Source organism: Falco punctatus (assembly GCF_963210335.1).
Source record: "Falco punctatus genome assembly, chromosome: 6".
In the NCBI taxonomy this organism is placed as follows: domain Eukaryota; kingdom Metazoa; phylum Chordata; class Aves; order Falconiformes; family Falconidae; genus Falco; species Falco punctatus.
In genome coordinates this window covers 59,767,498-59,781,514 of record NC_137585.1, presented here as the reverse complement: position 1 = coordinate 59,781,514, position 14,017 = coordinate 59,767,498, and the positions used below count along the sequence as shown (strand labels likewise).

At 40.5% G+C, this 14,017-nt stretch overlaps 1 protein-coding gene and 1 long non-coding RNA gene across 5 annotated transcripts in view; one reads left to right on the top strand and one right to left on the bottom strand.

The window, feature by feature from the left end:
• The window catches only part of NAP1L1 (nucleosome assembly protein 1 like 1), a 32,121-nt gene extending 25,785 nt beyond the window's left edge, over nucleotides 1-6,336 (top strand). For 3 of the 4 annotated variants that reach the window (XM_080392516.1, XM_080392515.1, XM_080392518.1), the window contains 6 exons: nucleotides 802-947; nucleotides 1,031-1,050; nucleotides 2,260-2,382; nucleotides 3,401-3,433; nucleotides 3,837-3,887; nucleotides 5,619-6,336. In XM_080392516.1, the coding sequence (XP_080248642.1) occupies nucleotides 802-947; nucleotides 1,031-1,050; nucleotides 2,260-2,382; nucleotides 3,401-3,433; nucleotides 3,837-3,887; nucleotides 5,619-5,654 (409 nt within the window). In that variant the 3' untranslated portion in view covers nucleotides 5,655-6,336. Of the gene's footprint in view, nucleotides 1-801; nucleotides 948-1,030; nucleotides 1,051-2,259; nucleotides 2,383-3,400; nucleotides 3,434-3,836; nucleotides 3,948-5,618 lie in introns of all 4 variants that reach the window. The other variant, XM_080392517.1, reaches the window with a different exon arrangement.
• On the bottom strand, nucleotides 5,619-13,962 carry LOC308065893. The gene is made up of 2 exons (XR_013928968.1): nucleotides 13,847-13,962; nucleotides 5,619-13,792 (listed from the first exon to the last, which is right to left on the bottom strand). It is a non-coding gene; the product is annotated as an uncharacterized lncRNA (long non-coding RNA).
• Between the last annotated feature and the right edge of the window lie 55 nt (nucleotides 13,963-14,017).

The following is a 14,017-nucleotide window of genomic DNA, read 5'->3' as shown; positions in this document are numbered from 1 at the left end:
TTGATCAACCTGTGTGTTGTCCTCAGTTTGACTGTTTTTGAAAAGTGTAAATCCTGGCAGAGGGCAAGATGAGACTCTGCTTCTGTGAAAGAAAATGGCTTATTCCTGGTTCTTGTTTTGTGTTTTGACTACAACTGCCTCACTTATCCCCAAACTCAGCCCCTTCCTCTGAGCCTTTAAAGGAATCTAATCAAAACTTATGCAAATGCAGAGTCTTATCGATGTAACTTCTTGATTTACGTGTCCCCAGAATTCTTTGCCAGTGTGAAACAAGTCTGTGGGTGTGATTTTGCTCTGTAAGCAGGGTAGAGTTAAAAACCAACAAACAAACAAAACGACAAAAAAACAAATCAAGACAAAGGCAAAACCCCCACAAACTAAAACCCAACCAAAACCTACACACCTACTTGATGCATTATTTTAAGGACTTAGTGATGACAATGCTAGGCATGGTAAACCTTGATATATTACTAACATGACATTACTTTATAATGGATAGATAACTCTAAAATGATGTGATGCTACTCTTTGATAGGAAACTGGGCAGAACTTGGTAGCTACTGAAAATTAGCGTTTCAGAGATTGAGTGGGGAAGGAGTAACTTTTGGATGAAAACACTTCAATCCTAAAGAGAACCTGTTACTCTTGTTCCCAATGTATAAATGATTAAAAGATAGCACTGAGTAAATACTGCCTTAATGTTTGATACTCACTGTATCCCTTGTAGTTGTGATGGTCTTAGTAGGTATCTGTAACACGTGGAATGGCATTAAGCGGCACCTTTTTTCCTTTCCTCTTCAGTTGCCAAATAGACTGGAAAAAAGGAAAGAATGTTACTTTGAAAACCATTAAGAAGAAGCAGAAGCATAAGGGTCGTGGAACAGTTAGAACAGTGACAAAAACTGTTTCCAATGACTCCTTCTTCAACTTCTTTAGTCCTCCTGAAGGTAAACTGAGCGTTAGTTTACATATATTAACTTCAAATGTAGCATGAACTTCACTCACTTGTTCCTTCTGTTTTTTTCTACAGTTCCTGAAAGTGGAGACCTGGTAAGTTGGCTTATTTAAAATACAGAGGTGGAGGGAAATATCTGTAGAATTCAAAGTGTGTGTTGAAATTGTTTGGGTATTTAAATTTTAAACTGTTTTTTAGCTTTAACCATTTCAGTATTTAACTGAGAATACTTGTGACGGATAGTATGTATTTAAATTTTCTTGATTAAAGGAGTATTTATTGAGTTGGATGATGGAGTTCAGTTTAGTAAACTTTTAACAGCTTATCCTCCCTGAAAACTGCCTTGTGAAATGTTAACATTAACTACGTTGTTATACAAATGTAGTGATCTTCATTTTTAGCTTTTGGTTTGATGTGTGGTGTCTCTCCCTTTGGGTATTGTTTGGATGATTGGCTGCATGTGTCTGGTTTGTATTTTATGCTGTTAAAAATTTCCCAAGCTGTTAACTCTTGGAGAAAGTAATAAAACAAGAATAGAAAACTGCAAGAGCCACTCTTCTGTGTGCTCACTAGTAGAAAACTCTGTGGCAATAAGGCATGTTATTGTAAGGAGGAAAAACTGCCAAAACCACTTAGCAGTGAATACATCATGCAGTTTGAGTGAGAAATCTGATTAAAGCCTCTAGAACCATGCTGTTGGACACTAAAAGCTGTATTCAATAACATTAAAAGAAGCAGCCTTTTGAATTGAAGATAACTTCTCAAATGGGAAACAGAAGAACTTGGTGTGTAAACAGGAGTGAAAACCTGGGGACTGGCTTAGAGAGCATTTTTAGGTGTTCAGGTGTTTCACAATGGCTTTCTTAATGGGAATCATGTAGGAGGTGCGCTGCAGAAATCAGAAGTAGCTTGTAAAATCTTTAATAATACAGGCTCACCTGGCTAGTCTTTAGTTCTTAAGGGTATTTTGTGTGTGAAATGAAAGTCTGTGGGAGGTATTAAACAGCTTTTCTACTTGGAATAATAGTAAGTTGGGGATGGGGGAGGAATAAAACTTAAACTTCAGAATTTTGTATAATTAAGCTTTATTGAAGAAGCAGCCCTCCACTGCATAATGCGGGTAGGCTGTTTAAAGTGTAAAACTAGGCTTCACAACTGCAATTCTGTGTAGTAACTCCTGAACAAAAAAAGCCAGTACATGGGATTTGTATAAATCTGGCCACATCAAAGTCTGTGCAACTTGTGGTTTTCTGTCAAAAGTAGTTACTGGTTTATGGTTTAGGAAATACTGTTGTTCTATGCAGGATGATGATGCTGAGGCAATCCTTGCTGCAGACTTTGAAATAGGTCATTTCTTGCGTGAACGTATAGTCCCCCGATCAGTATTGTACTTCACGGGAGAAGCTATTGAAGATGATGACGATGATGTAAGTATAATGTTCTTTCAAAATACTAAAAGTTTTGAAATAATGCTGTTTAAAGACTTTGGGTAATTTGTAACTTTAAAATGTTGCTATCGTTAGAATGGGATGTATCAATGTTAATTTCAGTTGAGCTTCCTAGAGTGTCAGTGAAAGAGCAGTGCAAATGTGATTAGTCTTTGAACTAGTGACTTCAGGGTTTTGTGGCAAAAGTAGTGGTAAGAAGCTGAACATTTAGAGGATGTCAGAGTAGAATTTTGTCTATAAGGCATTCCTAGGGTGGCATAGCTAGTACTTTGGTAGAGGCATAATGAGCTGCAAGAGAACGAATCAGTCTGTGTAGCTGTTCAGCCTGTTCTTTGTGCTTATAGTAGCTTACTGGGCTACCAAGTTCCTTGAAGTTCAAGCCTGACCCTTTCAGGAGGGAACTCTATTAGAAAATGATGGATAAATACATTCAAAGCATACCAAAATATGCAAAGCAAACTCTGCAAAAGCTTGAAATAAGTGCTTTAAAGGAGCTATGATTGAAAAGGAAACCACAAACCCTCAGAACTTACATGGAGAAAATATATTCTCTCCCCTCCTCCACATAAACAAGAACAGTTTGACAGTTAAGAGCTTAGATAAATCCTGCCTTAACATTAATTTTTAAAATGTAAAATGCTAGCCCTTAGTCCAAAGCCTTGGCTCAGGGACGTAGAAGAGGCAAGTGACTGATGATTGCTTTAAGCTTTGAGACACCCTGCTGACCAGAAGTGTTATCACAGTCCAGTAAGCTCTTCTAGTGTTGCACATAAGGAACTTAAGCTAGATTGTTTTCTCTGCCAGAGCATAGCTTAAGAGATTGAACGCTGCTCATGCTGATGCATAAAGCACTTCTAAGTCTGTCAGATAAAGGAAAGGTAACTCCTGGAGCACAACACAGTGTGGTCTCTGGCATCTACTTGAGTTATCTGGCTGTACTTGAGTCATAAATGATTGCATTTATGACACTATCAAAACTATTCCTTTTCTTTCCTAGTATGATGAAGAAGGTGAAGAGGCAGATGATGAGGTAAGTTGACAGATGGCCTTGATTTCAGTACTTTCCCTCTTGTAGTCTGTTATCTGGAGTAAGAGTTCCTTGAGTTTTTGAATGCTCTGGACACTTAAGTTTTGGTATGACTTACAAACATAAGGTACAACGTACTGTTCTATGGCTCTAGGGTGAATATTAAAAAAAACCCAACCAACAAACCAAAAAACCCAAAGACGACAACCCTAAGGTATCTTACAAATTAAGCTGCAATTGATGTTAATAAATTATGTGCTTTGTGGAGGGCAAACTAACACAATATGCATAACTTAATGGTAATTAATGTGTTTAAGAGTAAAATTTAATCTTAGTTTTCATGAAAACAGCCTAGGAAGCTGAATGTGGATAAGCTAGAGAAATATAAACAAATGTCATCTTTCAGGAGGGGGAAGAAGAAGCAGATGAAGAAAATGATCCCGATTATGACCCAAAAGTAAGGAATTGAAAAGAATATCTGAAGTTTGTGTATGCATACATGCAGTTAAAATTTTATGTAAGTTAAGTCTTGATTTTTAGTTTTAAGTATTTAATCAATAGTTCCTATGGTGAGTATATCTTGGCTGAGGCTGTTTCAGTCCCAGTTCTGGCAGACTAGTAGAGCAACTTCTAAAGTTCTTTATCCAAGAATCATTTTGTAAAAGTAACTTTTGGCTTTGACCACTGAAATTAGTCAGGCTTGTTTTTCTATAAAATTCTCGCAGCAAGTTGCTATTAATGATGAAAATGTTTTGTAACGGTTGTAAGGACATGCAGAGAACTGTGTAATCCAGGTTCAGTTTTTGGGAACTTGTCACAAGCTGACTCTGGCACAGATTTTTCCAGCAGAATACAAAACCAAGGCATCTTTGGGGTAGATAATGGCAAGTCTTTCATTGCTTGAGGTAACAGAAGTCAAGGTTCAGGAATGCATCTACAGTCATGTACTAAAATGTGAACAACGAAGAGGAACTGGCAACTTTCTTATTCCATGGAGGGGGCAAATCACTAGTCAGGCACAGCCTGCTGGAAAAGTGATTGTGAGACACTCTGTTCATAGTTTTTTCCTAGCTGAGAGAAAGGCACATTTGGCCACCTGAAAGCATCTGATGGTGGTAGGTGAAAGCTGCAGTCATGAAATTGAAGTCTGTGTGAACTAAAAATGTCTGCTGTAATTTCAATTGAGGACACAGCATATTTTTCAGTAGGAATGGTTTGAGCTACAATCAAAGTACTATTGAAAGAATTACATAATCTTAGTGTTGTACCTAGAAAGATACAGGGTATAAAACTTGTGAATCAAAATGTACAGCCTGTTGGTGATGTTTCATCTGCTGTAGTATATTCAAGTTACTTCCTATTCAAGAAAGTTTTGGAATCACAATGAAACAATTGCAAGATGGGCTCCTTATTTCCACCATTTCAGATTGCTTTCCTAGGCTAAACAGAACTGAGAAAGACTATGCTCAGTTTGAGAGAACTAACAAAGGGCTAGAGACAGTACCGTAGTGTATAGACATAAAAATAAATAATTGTAAGCTGGTCACAGGCTGAAAGCCAACTGAATCTATTAAAAACCAAGGTAGTGGAGTGAAGCCTGCAACTGAACTCACTTTTTCTTTAAATCCCTGTATTACTGTGAGATGTTATTGGTTGTTTGTTTTGATATAACAAGAAATTTTCTGTGTTAGAATTAATAACTGGAATTTATTGCAACAGGTAATTCCAGAGTCTTAAGAACATACCATGATTTGGTATTTCATTGTGTTGTTTTACAGTGGCTTCTGGAGTAAGGCAATACCCTTGTTCCTGCCCATAGGAAGTTTCTTTTGCCTCAAAGTGTGTAGCAGGCCTGGATGTGGCTTCTGAGCTGGGTTGTTTGTTACTACGCATAACTCATCCTCCTTTTTCCAGTTTTAGTGGCTTTCAGAGTATCCCACCACACTTAGTTCTGAACAGATTTTTGTTCTGGATCATATACCTATGCATGAACAAGGCAAAAATAAATGCACTGTGGATGTTGCCACATCTAGAGACAGTGGTATTACTAATACTAGGCAGTTAGTTTAAGGGAAAAGATGAAAGAACTTGAATACTGGAACTTGAGAAAAGTATGCTTAGTGGTCTTAACAGTTCTTTAAAGAACACTGATACCTGTAAACTGATATTTCCTTTTTTATCTCAACAGAAGGATCAAAACCCAGCAGAATGCAAGCAGCAGTGAAGCAGTGTGTATGTGGCCTTGAGGATTACCTGCACTGTAATAGCCTAAACACAAATATTAGTTACTTACAGCCTTATGTTTTGTATCTTGGTAGAATTAAGTAACCAATTTGTTAAAGAAATCAGACACATAAGAACCAGTTTAAAAATGTAGGTTCAATCTACCTAGCATTTTAACAGTATAATTTTCTGCCAATATGTAGAATGCAGTAAATCCCCTAAAGCATGAATGTTAATTCATTGCTGCATAGTTTGGGTCTTGTGAAGTCTTTGTCATGTAGCTATTAGACTGCAGCTGTGAAGATTATCAGAACTGTTAACTGAGACCAATATTTGTTTAGAGAAAACTCTCCTGAAGAACCAACCAAAGTATTTTTCAGCCCAGTAGTCTGAACGGGTTTAAGTCTGCTTGCACTAGCTGTGCCTTCATTACTTCGTTATAGAAATGGCAGTGACTTGTACTAACTAGGAGATGATGATACATTTTGAATTTGACTACTTGAGAAGACTAGTATAACTTGTTTAATTTCCAACGAGACCACATTAAACGTTCATAACTGTCAGCTTGTTTATGCTATGGGTTTTGTATTTTATGTGACATAGTGATCTACAAAAGAAACTAGTCATCATATTAAGGTTATTGTTTACCACTGGGGTGTGAATAAAACCTAGTATTTTCAGAAGCTAGTCTTGTTTTATTATGATGTGTGTATCTGCATGTGTAAACTGGTAAGGCATATCTTTCATGCTGCAGTTCACTTTTTACTTGTAACAAAAGTTGAGTTACTAAAAAGCAAATTGTATAGCTTTTTAAAAACAAACGCAATAGTTTGGGAAGTTTGATCCATCCTTTCCACTTGCAGTGTGATACTTGTGAATGAGCTAGGTGTTTCAGTGATTGGTCAACGCTGCCATTTTGGAGACGACAAGTTTTTGGAAGAGGGGCTAGATCTGATAAAGGACTTCGGTATTGCCATGCCTGACTAAGGCACTGGTTGTTAGTTTGAAATGTGGAGCCAAGGAACTTGCCTTGGATTTCCACTCTGTGTAGAGAGAGCTAGGCTGTCTTGAAGAAAATCTGCCCTGCAGCCTAAAGGAGTGCTAGAACACTTAGCTGTATTCTAGGTTGTACTCACTGTATCAAGCATCTACAGAGGAGGAAACAAAACCCAAGGAATTCCTCCCTCCTCACCTAATGTTCTGTTCTCTACACTTATGTTTGCAGGTTCTGGTTCATACTTTGTCCATATTGTATGTTCTTTGTCAGTTCAAACATGGGCTAGAAGATACTTTCTCATATAACCCTGCTTCTAGCCTAGCAGTGGAGGTGCTGTGGAGATGTGATTTGAATGCGCTTGGCTTGAAGAGGCTATGAACTGATGTCTTCCATTTGAGTTTTCTCAGTCAGTAAGATGTTAATGTACTCTCTGCAGTCTTGTCTTTTGCATAACTATAGAAGTTAGGATCTTCTAAGCAAGTACCCAGATGACTTTTTGAGGGATGGGAAGGTCCTCGTAGGGTTGGAAAGAAGTGTCCAGCTAGCTGTGGATCTATTTCTGCAGTAGCTACTTTATTACCACTGATATACTGACTTAGCCATAAAGGGTTAAAGGTTTGAAAAGATCAGGGCCAGCAGGAGGCAAGAGTCACATTGAGGATAAGGTTGGTGGAGGAGTTCCTCTAGCATGTCTCTTGCCTGGAGGGTAATACAGGATGAAGTTTATCCCAAGTGCTTCTCAATCCTCAGCCCCCCACCCCCCCCCAGAGGAAGAAGGTCTAGTGTACTCTTACTAAACTGATTCTTTTTTTTAATTCCTTGAAGACACTGCTTCACTTTAGAATCCCTGTCAGGCTTGATCTTTTTCTTCTCCAGATATTCATGGATTTGGGAAAAGGAGCTTTTATCTATAGATGTATATAAAACTGTACTGTTGAAGCTGTGCTTTTAAGTGTGGTGTTTTTTTGTTTTTTTTTAGGTAATGCATAGATCATAGCATAGAAAAAGAGTAATGGTATCATCACACTTTCTGGTAGCTGCATGTCAAAGTAGATTTAGTTGTGTTCTTGTGATACAAATCTTGACAGAATATACTTATCCTTTGAGGCACTGACCCTGCCAGGTACCCCACCAGCTGTTTGGGTTTAACTTGGTCTCTTCTCTGAATGTCTCCCAGGGTTAAGTTTAAACTTCAGGGCATGCAGAGACCAAGCTGATGATATGTTATGAGCTCAGGCAGTCACTAATACAGGGTTGTGGGGTTTGTATTTTTGGACATGAAAAGTCTCTGAAGTCCTTACTTAGATCTAGCCCATTTTTACAACGAGCATCTGGCAATTGTATCTTAAAAAAAAAAAGCACTTATAAAAGGTGTCCAGTGAATTTCAGAAGTCACTGTTCTTAAGAAATTTGGCTTGTTTTGCCTGCTTTCTCATTTAATATCTTCGTATCATACAATGGGATACAATATTTGAAAAGGGGAGTTAGCAGATGTCAAAGCTCACCTGCAGCCTGCAAGATCCAGAGCCATGAATCCATCTCTTGTCAAGAGATTTTTGGTCAGCTTCTCTCTAGACTGACTTGCTAGTTCTAAATCGGCAGTTCTCATGCTCTCCAGACTGCAGCAAAAGGAAGGATATAATCATACAAAGTGAGGTGCCAGTTCTTATGGCATCGGTGAAATAAAAACTGTTTTGGTGCTTAACGTAGTTTTGTGATCAACAACACTTGTTCAGCAATTCTGAAAGGCAGTATGTAGCAGGAACATTAAACTTTCAACATTGACTGGAGTATTGTGACTCATTTTTTTCACTTCTCATGGATTTATACCAGCTGTAGATAAATTCCTCATTTAGTTTGAGGAGGATAAGTTACCTTGTTAACAAGTTCTGGCTAGGAAAATGTATCACTGAAATAGGATTTCTTGGTCAGTTCTTGCAGTACTGCACCAAAATTTAAGATCTATGTAAATGGTGCCTTCTGTCCAGTTTTGGTTGCTGTATTGAAGGGAGAATTATCTTGGTGGAAAAATGGGGAGTTGGTGAGGAAAGAGGTAGGAGAATTAACTGAGACTTTGGATGAGGGAGAAGGGTGCTCAGAGCTTATGTTTGGAGAGTGATGCTTCTTGGTAATTAAGCTTTTAGCAAACGTAGATTAGATTACCTGATTATTAAAGAGTTTTCTTGTCTGTTATGACTTTGTTAATGTAAAAACAACAAAATCCAAAAATGACAGTATCCTGAAATAAAACAGTAGACCAAATTTAAGCTTATCATTCTTAAGTTTTACATTTTGGAGAAGGGTGATGTCAGATGCAGTGAGAAATGCTGCCTTGGATTATTTAAACACTAGACATAGCAACACTCCTTACCAATGTTTCCTACAGCTAACTAGTTTCATAAGCTCAGATTCTGAGTTGGATTAATGGAATTGATGTTTCCTAAGATAATAGCAGATACTGTAATTCTTGGTTTTAGTTAAGTGGGGAAAAAAATATCCAGCAGAACGTAGAGAACTTGCAGGAATTCAATGTGTTCATCTTTGCCTTCAAGCTGGTACTTAAACTTTCCCTGTGTTTTGGGGCCCACTGCTGTAGACCTGATTCAGAAATTGATAGGGAACTTAAATGTAAATGGATTATTAGCCTGTCTACCAGAAAGGTTCTATTTCCAAAGGCGCCTGCGCAGCGGCCGTTTCTCAGATGCCTCGTGTTGGGTAGGAGGATTGTGCTCTGGTATTCACAGTGGCTTAAAGAAACAAATTGCTAAACTCCTTGGTACAAAGGGGGTGGTCTGATAACACAGGTGTTTCTGTATGTAACAGCCTTGAAGGCCTGCTAGGTTGGGGCTGGAGCTGCATAGATGATGGAGTAGGTAGATTCGGCTCTACAGTGCTTCCTCCTTCATTCTGTGCAGGCGTAGCCTCCTCCAGTCAAAGACTTGTACAGGTCAGAGAAGTCATTGCTACCACATCTTCGGTTTCATTTCTTAGTAAGTGCTCAGTTCTGTTTGAGATGCACTGGTTCCCTGCAAGTTTTCAAGAGGGTGTTGAAATAATGACTTCCAATTGCTAATGCTTACCTGAAGCAAACATAAATCTATCTACTGGAAATAGTCTTAATTTTGTACACTATCAAGAGGAGTTGGAAGTTTGGCCACATGGCGTGTTGGGTAAGATTTGTCTCATCACTCTTTAAAGCCTCCTGTTAGACTTATGCTCAGACCTCGTAGCCTTCCACATGTGGCCTGTGTCTCTGCTTTTGTAGGAAAATTGCAGAGCAAGTAAAGCAGACAAGATGGAGCCCACCAAGCAAAAGATAAGCTGGTCTGTGTCTTGGTGTGCTTGGTGTGTGCCACAAATGGTGCACAAGGAGTGTGGGGGTGTGACGGAAGGGCTCTTGTTCTCACAGGTATCCAAAGTGTGCTGAGTTGACAAAAATGTTGTCTGCAGCTGCAGAGGGGGCTTAGCTCCTGATTGTTGCTGTTGTGAGCTTCGCTTCTGTATGCGTAAGCGTTGTAAGTATCTGCCCAAACTTAAGTTTACCCCTGCAGTTGACGAGAAGCAGTCGGTATGTTCTGCAATTGTAGTGTTTTACTCTGGTAGTTAAATCTGGGAAAATTCTAAACGCTTACAGGCTGGCTTTGCTCTACGTGTGCTTAAGTGTTTTAATACTTGGAAGACTGGTATCTCAGAGGTGTGAGGGACTTTGGAAAAGCCAGGCTGGAGCAGCTGCAATGCCAATAGACTGTGCGTTGCACACAGTTTCTTTGTTTGGTACTGCCATGGGTTATAGGGAATGCTAAGGCATGGGGCGGTGTGGTTGATCGTTAGGGTACGTCATTGATTTGTGCCTGGTTTACTGCGTATATACAAGTATCTGTGAGGCGGAGTTCATAAAAGGGGAAGTCTGCCCCCCAGATTGCGTGTTCAGTGCCTCAGTGTCCGGTCAGCAGTGAGCTCTAGTGATGAAATTACTGGGAGATGGGTAAAGGTCTGGAAGATGCTTTTAGGTATCTGCCACTTATTATCAAACTGCTTTAATCACATACTACAGTGCATTCATTTGTCATGTATTTCTCAGCCCTTGACTATTTCCCTCAGTCCCCCCTCATTTTCCTTCTGCCTAGCAATGGCCAGAACTTCTGATCACATGATTCATGTTTCCTTTAGGTTTCCCTCTTAACCCTTTTTTTGGTTTAGCCACTTCTCAGTGATGGAAGAAGTGATGATGCTTAAGGATGGTCACTCGGGACATGTTTAGCATCCCTTTGAAACTAATAGTTGATGGTGTTGCGCTGCTGTCTGCAGATCCTTTACCCAGGAGAACACTAGTAAAATTATAAGCTTTTTAGTCTTTCGTGGTGGCTTCTCAAAACGATGTTTAACTTGCCTCAGGCTTTAAAAAGAACACTTTAATTATCCTTAACCATAATTATTCTTCAAGGCTACATGTAAAAAATTTTCAACTACTTGAGTGAAGTTAGGAAGCTGATGCTATGGTAGACCAGTGTATTTAACAACCAGACACTTCCGTTACCAGTGCCAGCTTTGAACGTGGAAGCATTCAGTAAGGAATACGTGCATCTTGGATGTAGAGACTTCCAAGGACCAGATTCGGTGTGTGGTGGTGGGGTTCGGGCTGTAGTATTTCAGGTTTGACAGTAGGAGGCATCTGCACATCAGAGATTTCAGGAGGAACAGCTGCAGAACCTGCATAGTTTTTAGTGAAACTACAATAAAGGTAGTAGACATGGAACATTCGATATAACTGCAATGGGTTAAATAGATATTTAAAGAGTAAAATCTCACTGAGATAATGTAGTATGCTTAACTGTGGTTATGTGGTGAATGGGGTTTTTCAAAATACTGATGTAAGAAGCACTTCTGGATGTTCAGTTTTGACTCCCGTCTAGGAAAATGAAGTTTGTTATCCTTTACTGGCAAATTCTGCACAACTAAACTGAGTTATTTTGTTCTTTTTCGATGAAACTGTCACTATTTCAGCTTACCTAGTCTCCTAGCTTTTGACTGATCTGGTGATTTTGGTCAAATGTAGTGTGTTTTAAATGGCTGTTATACTTGTTAGCTTCTAGAGCATGTTTCAATGGATGTTTTGCATGTTTACTTCTGATCACATGCTTAGGTGAATTTCACCAGGAATAAACAGTTGTGAGTCTGTACATTAGCAGAGTATGTCCATCGGTGTTTAGAGTTGGGTTAAAAATCTGATATGCAACATTTGGAGAACTTTATGCCATGGAAGACCAAACTAGAGTGAATTTAGTCCCTTTCTCCTCCTGTATATTTGATGAAAACCTCTGGCCTTCCACACTAGTCTCGCTTTTTTTCTTTGATGAATTGCAGATTACTGTTAGCACTGAGAACAAGCAGAAAAGCTCACATGAAAATACGGAGATAACAGGTTGTGGTGATGTCCTCAAGTGCTACAGTGCCGTATTTTGGGGGTGGGGTGGGGGGAAGTTCTTGAATGCTTGTTACAGAGTAACGTGTGGGACTCCCAAATGTAATACAGGTTTCCGTTCTAGTGGTTAGTGCATTTCCTTAGAATCAAATGGCTATTCACTTACAGCAGTGGAGCAGCAACCAAAACTGAACGGGTGAATTACTAGAAGAATTAGTCTTCTGTAGGTTTAGTTCAATGTCCCATGCCTTACATAAATGCAGTATTTTAATTGTTTGATACAGATGAATACTTCTTAACCAGTTTATGTTCTAGTTGGATAACTTCAAAATTAAGTCTCTGCTCGTGGGATACACTTAAATCAGGAGTCAAGAAGTAGATGGTAGATGCAAAACACATTGGGTGAAAAAGCAGGAATTCTCTTTCCTCACTCAAGCTGTGTGTGAGGCTGCTGGTACGTGCACCAGCAGCTGAAGGCACAGACTGTGTGCTGGGGAATTTAGGTTCAAATGGCAATGAACTGGAGACTGAGGCAGTTGTGAATGGTATACAGGTATCTTGAAAATTAGCATGTGCCTCTCCTAAAACAAGCATAAGATGAATAAGTAAGAATGAACTGTATCTTCCAGCATATATGAAGCTCTAAGGAGAAGGGACTATTCTTTAGATAAATGGATGTTTAAGATACTAATGTCTCTTTTTGTTCAGTTTGTGGCTAGCAAGTTGCCTTTATTACTGATTTGAGTCTTCCAGTTACCTCAGGAAAGGTAAAACAGCTGAATAATTGCTGTTATTTCCTTAATGGTTTACCTCAATTTAAGTTTAAAGTTAGTTTTGATAAAGTGGAAAATATAAGAGGAAATATTTTTTTAAATGTTCTTGGAGATAAACTCCATTAAAGCTATCACTAATACTAATTTTATTTTTTTTCTAATGGGCTCCCACTGACCTATGCTACAGCATGTCCTGCTTCCTAGCTGCCAGGATTACTGTGAGGAGTATTTTTTAATGGCGCTGTTAAACTTGTATTTAGTGAAACTGTGCTCTCAAACATGGCATGAAACTTCCAGCATTGTTCACATCGGTGGTGTCAGCCAAATTTACATCGAATACATCAAAGGACTTAGAGTTTAATATTAACCTTAGGTCACTTTTCTACTCAAATAAATGAATTCAAAAGCTAAACTGCGGGGGAGAATCCAAACAACAAATGTGTGGCAACAGAGCAGAACAACGAGCAAGATGGTGCTAGCTGCCGGTTTGGTTTTGTTTGGGGTTTGTTTTTCTTCCTAGTCTGCTTTTAAGATTTCCAAGTACTGAGATTGTGGTGTTTCCTTTGGGAAGTGACATACCGATACTTGCTTATTTTAGTCTCTGCAGCAGTTTTGAGTAATGTCTATTTGATAAATGCAGTAGGAGCCGCTTCTGCCCAGCGCAGTGGGGGGCAGCGCGGGGGCGCGGGGCTGGAGCCCTGGGTTGCGTCGTGCCCTTTGTTCGGGGGAGCGCGGCGAGCGCTTGGGTACCGGTCGTGCCGGCCTTGGAGCAAAACCGCGCAGGATGGGGGGGCGGGGGGGGCTTCGTTGTTCCCAGCACGTGCTGCTGGGGGACCCCGGTGAAAGCGGGGGAACTCTGAGGGGCGTTCGAGCCGTCAGGCTGATCGCCGTGGTTGCCCGCCGGTAGCGCGGCACGGCGGGGGGCCCCTTCCCGCAGCCTGTCGCGCCTGCCCGCGCCGTCGCGCTGCGGGAGGGGCGGCGCGGTGCGGCGGCCGGGGCGCTGCCCGGCGAGGGGGGCCGGGCCGGGCCGGACCGGGAGCGCTGCCGCCGCCGCCGCCGGGGAGCGCAGCCCGTAGCCCCGCCGCCGGGCCGCCCCAGGCCGGGCGGGGTCGTCGCTCCCCTCCGCACAGCGGCCGCGCCGTCGGCGGCGCTGGGCTTCCCCGCGGCCGGCG